Source organism: Dipodomys merriami, unplaced genomic scaffold, assembly GCF_024711535.1.
Source record: "Dipodomys merriami isolate MVZ:Mamm:240054 unplaced genomic scaffold, mDipMer1.0.p SCAF_1463, whole genome shotgun sequence".
Taxonomy (NCBI): Eukaryota; Metazoa; Chordata; class Mammalia; order Rodentia; family Heteromyidae; genus Dipodomys; species Dipodomys merriami.
This window is the reverse complement of record NW_027202786.1, coordinates 132011-139303: the sequence shown is the minus strand read 5'-3', so window position 1 is coordinate 139303 and position 7293 is coordinate 132011. Positions and strand designations below refer to the sequence as shown.

General features: G+C 44.7%; 1 protein-coding gene across 1 annotated transcript; it reads left to right on the top strand.

The window, feature by feature from the left end:
- The first annotated feature begins 2493 nt into the window (after window positions 1–2493).
- LOC138826657 (undifferentiated embryonic cell transcription factor 1-like) lies at window positions 2494–3386 on the top strand. The gene is made up of 2 exons (XM_070021894.1): window positions 2494–2968; window positions 3130–3386. The coding sequence occupies exons 1-2, from the start codon at window positions 2494–2496 to the stop codon at window positions 3384–3386; spliced, it is 732 nt and encodes a 243-aa protein (XP_069877995.1).
- Window positions 3387–7293: the final 3907 nt, after the last annotated feature.

The following is a 7293-nucleotide window of genomic DNA, read 5'->3' as shown; positions in this document are numbered from 1 at the left end:
TGTTTTTTGTTTTGGGTCCAGTCATAGGGCCTAAACTCTGGGCCTGAGCAATGTCCCTTAGCTCTTCAGATCAAGGCTAGCACTCTACCACTTGAGCCACAGCACCATTTCCGGCTTATTTCTTTTTTTTACTTATGCGATGCTGAGGAATGGAACCAGGGCCTCATGCATGCAAGACAAGCGCACTACCACTGAGCCACCTTCCTAGCCCCTCCTTAAGCTTTTTCTGCTCGAGGCTAGTGCTATACCATTTGAGCCATACCTCCAGGTCTGGCTTTGTGCAGGTTAATTGGAGATAAAAAACCTCACAGACTTTTCTTTCCAGGCTGGCTTCAAACCAGGACCCTCAGATCTCAGTCTCCTGTATTGCTAGGATTACAGTTGTGAGCCACCCACACCTGGCTGAAATCTTTTTTTTAACTTGCATGTTTTTTATAACTATTAGATATGGAGATTAGTAATCTCTGCTGCTCTCTTTTGTTCTTAGCTGTATTTTCTTTTTCTTAGCTTCTTCCTTAAATGATTCTTTATTTTATTTATTTATTTATTTTTATTTATTTATTTTTTGGTCAGGGGTCCTGAACTCTGGGCTTGGGCACTATCCCTCAGCTCTTCAGCTCAAGGCAAGTGCTGTACTGCTTGAGTCACAGTGCCACTTCTGGTTTTCTAGTGGTTTATTGGAGATGAGAGTATCATGGACTTTCCTGCCCGGGCTGGCTTTGAACCACGATCCTCAGATCTCAGCCTCCTGAGTAGCTAGGATTACAGGTGTGAGCCACAGGCACCCAGCCCTTAAACAATTCTTGTAGGAACTTCATTCATTAAGAATAGGGCCAAACTATGCAAGGCAGGATTGAACTGGAACAACTAGTTATGAGGAAAGAACTAGGCTTATTTACCCCCTAGCTGTTCCTTCTACTGTAATTACTAGATTTGAAAAAGCAAAACACCTGGCCCCCAAACTAGGAACTGCCCGTTGCTTTAGGTCAAGAAATTGTTACAGGAGTACTTACGGTTTTAATTGTTTGGGGAATGTTTGTGACTTAAGAGCTTGCAAAATAAAATAACTGCGAAGTTCTTCTGTACACCACCTTGCTTGAATCTGCTCTAAAAGAATGCATTTTTTTAACCTTTATAAACCCTGAGCTATTTGAGTTTGGGACTGCTCATTCCCTAGATGAGTTAACCCTGGCTGGTCAATTGAATAAACTATCTTTTAAGATACTGGTCAGCGTCTGTGACTTTGTCCAGGGGGTCAGTCCACTTCATCTGGATGCCCCAGTGAGATCCTATTCTCGCCTGAACAGGATGACTCCTGTCATGACCTGACTCCTGTGTCAGGGGACAGGCCACATGGCCGCACTTAGTGGAAGGCCTTGAGAGACATTCCTCAGTCCCAGGTGCCCTTGCTCTGTGAAACCCCTGAAATGAACTCTGGAGTTTGTTCTACCAGTAAATTTCTGCCTGTCATCATCATGTAAAAACATAAATGAGTTGTTTTAAACTCCCAAGAAAAGTCATCAAGTTTTGGTGTTAGCAAAAACTTGAAAATTAACTAAAGTTCTTCTTCAAAATAATGCAATAATCCTTTACATTTTTGAGAAGTCAGATAATTTGATTACAATGTGAACAGCTTAATGCACTAAAACACCAGATCTTTGGTTTTCTGTAATATCCAAGTTACTATTCACTGGCAGAAATTTCTTCTGTTGTCTGGCCTCAGTCCCTCCTGCTCTTAGAAATTTACTTTCTCCCCTGAACCCCCTTTTCCCTGGGAAAAGAATAGCCATGGGTACAAAACTGTGAAATCAGAAAACAAAACACAATTATTGATAAAGGGAAAAAACCTCCTGGTAAAGAAAAACCCCAGACAAAGGCTGACCAGTAGTCAACTTTTGTCCTTTCCCCATCCTTGATAAAAAAGCAAAAGAACATCGCACCCTTACTCAATTTTACCAAACTGGCAGCTTTGCAAAAGCCTATTGACAACCGAGGCTTATCACCAGCTGCATTAAAGAGCAGTTAGGAGCTTATAATAAAAATAATTTCTAAAGTAGTGTCAATAGCTTTGATAGTATTGATCATGCTGACCAAGTCAAGATTATGTTTTGCCTATGCTTCTGTGAGTCAAGGCTATGTTTCTGCCAAGTTTTGCTTCTATAACCTTGCTTGCTTGCCTTGGTAACAAGGCCTTAAGCCCACCAATTGAAGACCACCGCTGAGTGGTCCCACTATGAGTGACCTATTACAAATGATTACATATGATATTACCATAAAGAACAAATTAATTTAAAGGTCATATAACTGTAACCAATGAAAAATATGCCAAACCTGCCTTGCATGGCTTGTATATATAACTCTATCTAATCTACCCCTATAAAAACACATCCTACCCTGAGCTCAAGGCTGTTCCTACTTTCCCAGTGGAAGGAAGTGGTCCCATGTGGTAGTAATAAAGTTCCTAGCTCGGCAGAGAGTGTGCGGGCAGCCGAGATGCCACAGCCGCCCAGGGTCTCCCAGCCCCCAGGCCCTCGCAACCCCCCGGGCCCCCGCAGGCCCCCGGGCACCGCCCCAACCCCGGAGCCCATGCGGCCCGCTGGGATGCTGCTCCGGCCCAGGCGGCCGCCACCGCTGGTGCTGCCCTCGCCGACAGATCCCATGGGCGAGATGCTGCCGCCAGCTGAGGACGCACCAGGGACCCCACCGCGGGCGGTGGCGCTAGCCCTGAGGCAGGTGCTGCGCACTCCCGCAAAATGTCCTCGCTGCTACAAGTTCCTCAAGAACAAGGTGCCCAAGGCCACTGGCCAAGCGCCCGGGCCCTTGGACGCACAGATCCACGAGCTCATGGGGCTGCTGGGCGACGATGGGCCGGACGAGCGCGCCCGCCGCCGCCCCGCGGGGCCGGGGTGCCCACAGCATGGCCGCCACCCCGCCCCCTCCGCGCCCGCACCAGCCCTAGATGAGCCAGGTAGGCAGGCGGCCGCGGGAGAGGGAAAGGGTCGGCAGGGCAAGGGGGGGGCGTGGGGGGGGGAGGGCGATTGGGGCTGGAGGCTGGAAGGGGCGGCCGGGGCCGGAGGGTCAGAGGCCGGAGGGTGGGCTGCAGCACTGACCCTGCGCTCCCTCCCGCAGCTGCCGCATCGCCCTGGGCCCCTGCCAACCTCTTGCCATCGGCCGCCACACCATCGCTGAATGCTGCCCTGCTGCAGACGCTGACGCACCTGGGCAACATCGTGGGCATGCTGGGCCTGCTGCGAGACCAGCTGCTGACCCGGAACCAGCACGTGGAGCAGCTGCCTGGCTCCTTCGACCAGACCTTGTCCCTGGCCCTGGGCTTCATCCTGGGCAGCGTGGCCACCCTGTGCGGCATCCTGGGCAAGCCGAGCTAGCCACCCCACCACCCCCCCACCCCCAGCATTCAAGAAAGCCTTTTTGATAAAAAAATAATAATAATAAAGTTCCTAGCACTTTTATCTGGGTTTCGTGAAGTCTCTTTTGGATCCAGGATATAATAGATGTAGGCCCAAGTGAGATCCAGGACCCTGGGCCTTGAGTTCAGGGACTTTGGACTGGTGTCAGAAGAGCCACTCCCTAGGGGACAGCTGTGGAGAGAAGTTCCTAGCAGGAACTTAGAACTCAAAAGCCTCTAGAGGTAAGTTGAAAAGCCTGGCCAGGTATAGTGGAAGGGGCAGAAGGGGAGGTGGGATGCAGCAGAACTCCCAGCCATGGAGGAGTTTGGGATGCGCCTCTCCCCAGTGGAGGCAGATTAGGGTTCTTAACCTGGAGTCTGGCCTCACTTGGGTTCTTATTTGTTCTGTCTGTCTGTTGGAGGTGCCTTCTGCTGCTGTTTGCTTATGCCTGTCTGACCATTTGGTTTGTGTGGCCACCTATCTGTGTCTGTTTTAGTTGACATTTCTGTCTAAATGTCTGAGAACCACAAGCATGGAGAAAGGGATGAGATGGAGAATCTCCTGTTAAACCTATGTCTACAACCCTAACCCCAGATGTTGGAGAAACCTTGGGATGAGGTGGAGAATCTCCTGTCAAACTTAGTTCTCCACTCTGGTGCTGATAAAATTCCAAGGGGAAAGCTTATTTGGCCCAAGCAGGAAAAGTAAGAAACAACTTCTCTTTAAGCTAATTCTGAGATCACTGATATCTTGCTTTTTGTAGAAATGCACCAAACTTCTTTATCCATCACTTTTGGAAATGCTTTTAGAACCCTTTTCTTATTTTCAGGAAAAAGCCAGGGCATATGAGTACTGTTACCCAAGGTCATCTCTGCACTCTCTGCCAGGTAGATTGGCCCTCCCTTAATGTAAAATGGCTGCAGGAGAGCTCCTCTAAACTAACACCTCTCTTCTAGGTTCAGAGAGTTATTTTGGGGCTCTCAGTCACCGAAGTCAGGTACCCTAAACGCCAGAGCTCACCATTCTCTGAAAAAAAAAACCCAGACAATTATTCAAGTTATTAGAATCTGTTATTTTTGTTCATTTGGACATCTCTGGGGGAATAAAAGTTCCAGCTCTGTCTGGGCCTGGTCATAGACCTGCTCTGTTTTGTCTGTGTTGCAGCAGTCAGGACGTGGGCATGGGAGGTTGCAAGACCTTACAAGCTTCAGGCTGCATTTTCCTGCAGAGGCAGCCGGAGGTGAGGGCATAGACAGTTTGAGCCTCGTTTGGACATTTGGCTTGTCCGAACAGTTAAAAAATTGTAAAATGCTCTTGTCTAAAAAGAAAATTGGATAAAAGATAGGCTAGTTCAGTTTCAGGTGACTCCCACCTAGCCTTCCTCCAGCTGAAGGTATTCACAAGGCCAATTGGTAAAATGCATTGCTAAACAAGCAAGCCCTGGGTAAATGAAGCTCAGCAAAGGCACTTTGTTTTACAAATCTTAAATCTTTAGATCAAGATTCTGGACTGATTTTCATTTTTGTGCACTTTAAGTTTTGTATGAGTATGTTGGAACATGTTCAAGATGAAAATCAGCATGCTGTAAAAAAAAGAGTTTAAACTGTAAGGAATGTCATCAGATTTGTATGCCAAATATCTTAAAGGATTATTGTATTGTTTTAAACAGGAAGTTTAGTTAAACTTTCTAAGAATTCTTTAATTTACAAATCAAAATCTGTATTTTAAAATTTGGTATTTTAAAATGCAAAGGTTGTTTACACTGTAATCAAGTTATCTGACTCAACAAAAAGGCATTGGCTGTTTGGGATTTAGTTCCCTCTGCTAAAACTTGGGGATACTATTAGAAATTTAAATATAAAGGTTTATTTAACACTGTCAAAGATTTTACCTGTTCTGTCTAAAACTTTACCTGTTCTGTCTGAAACTATTTCATTCAAGAATCAAGAAAAAAAAAAGGGAAAAACTTAGACTCTAATAGAAGAACTGTCTTTTGAGGTGAGGGATGTAGAGGCAGACGTGCAGCTCAGCCAGTCATGCAGGTTGGGACAGACCCTGGGGGGAGTCCACGCATGGTAGAAGAGGGCAAGCTGGCACAAAGGTAGTTCAACTAACCCTGAAGAGTTGGGTGCATGCACATTCCTTAGGAGGGGCTGTATGACCAATCTTTGTCCTGTCCCTTTCTCTTGCAGACAGACACAGGAAACATAATGGTAAAAATGAGTGATGTCATGATCTGATTGGTATTCCTAAAACTGCCACTTGGATGTATTAACTTTGAAAAAGCCTTAAAAATATGGTTAGAAAATTTATTAGTATATGATTTGCTTTCATTGATACTCTGCAATTGGATATGTTTTTTTAAAAGGCATATAGATGGGCTGGGAAGGTGGGTCAGTGGTAGAGCACTTGCCTTGCATGCATGAGGCCCGGGCTCAGTTCTTTAGGACCACATAAGCAGAAAAGAAACAACCAGAAGAGGCACTGTGGCTCAAGTGGTACAGCTCTAGCCTTGAGCTGAAGACCTGAGGGACACCACCTAGGCCCAGAGTTCAGGCCCACAACCAGACACCCCCCACCAAAAAAATAAAAAAGCATATAGGTGTTAAGTCTAGCTTCTTGGTACAGTACTGGTGATTAATTCTTGCATTAACAAAAAATGGTCATTTGAGTTCAAAAGTTTTTAATGTATATCTGTTTTAAAATGAGTAGCCAAGAGGAAATAGTGGTACATATCCTCAAGATTTCAAAGGAGTTTTCAAAATACAAATGAAAACTAAAGTATAAAATGTTAAAGCAGAGATTAATAAAAGGCTTAAATTAGGATTGGTAAGACTTTAGCCCACTTATTTCTTGGGCAGTTGTTTCTTCAAGGTTTGTTGTTGGGTGATTTAACTTTTGAGTTCCAGGTATATTTTAGATATGAGACCCTTGTCCGTTGTATGGCTAGTGAAGATCTTCTCCCAATCCGTGGGCTTTCTGTTGATCTTGCTAGCTATGTACTTTGCCATGCAGAAGCTCTGCAATTTCATGCAATCCCATTTGTCCAACCTTTCTTTGATTTGTTGTATTTCTAGGTCTCTGTTAGGAAAATTTTGGAGACCTGGGTTTCTCTTATTCCATCCTGTAATGTTTTCAGAGTGTCTGCTTTGACTCTGTGGTCTTTGATCCATTTGGAGCTGATTCTGATGCAGGGTGATATATAAAGATCTAGCTTTAGTTTTCTATAAGTAGTTAACCAATTTTGCCAGCACCATTTACTGAAGAGGCTGTCTTTCATTCTATTTTTTTAGCCCTCTTATCGAAGATTACAAAGTTATAGGTATGTGGGTTCATTTCTTGGTTTTCAATTCTATTCCATGGGTCCTGAGATCTGTTCTTGAGCCAGTACCAAGCTGTTTTGATTTCTACAGCTTTGTAGTAGAGTTTGAAATTTGGTATTGATATTCCTCTAGCAGTGTTCTTTGTGTTAAGGATCGCTTTTGCTATTCATGGTCTTTTATTTTTCCATATGAATTTTTGGATTGCCTCTTTTATTTTCCTGAAGAATGAGGTTGGAATATTGATAGGTATCGCATTGAATTTTTAGATAGCCTTGGGAAGTATTGCGATTTTCATGATGTTGATCATTCCAATCTAGGAGCATGGGAGGTTTTTCCATTTTCTAATTTCTGTATTGATTCCTTTTTCAAGTTTTTAAAGTGGGTTCCTCATAGACTCCACATAGACCTCCCCTGTGACCCAGCAATCCCACTTTTGGTCATTTAGTGGAATTATCACAAGCAAAGCCGTACTAAAGCTACCAGCACAACTATGTTTATTGCAGCATTATTTACCACAGCTAAGATATGGAACCAACCCAGATGATCCTCAGTAAATGAATGGA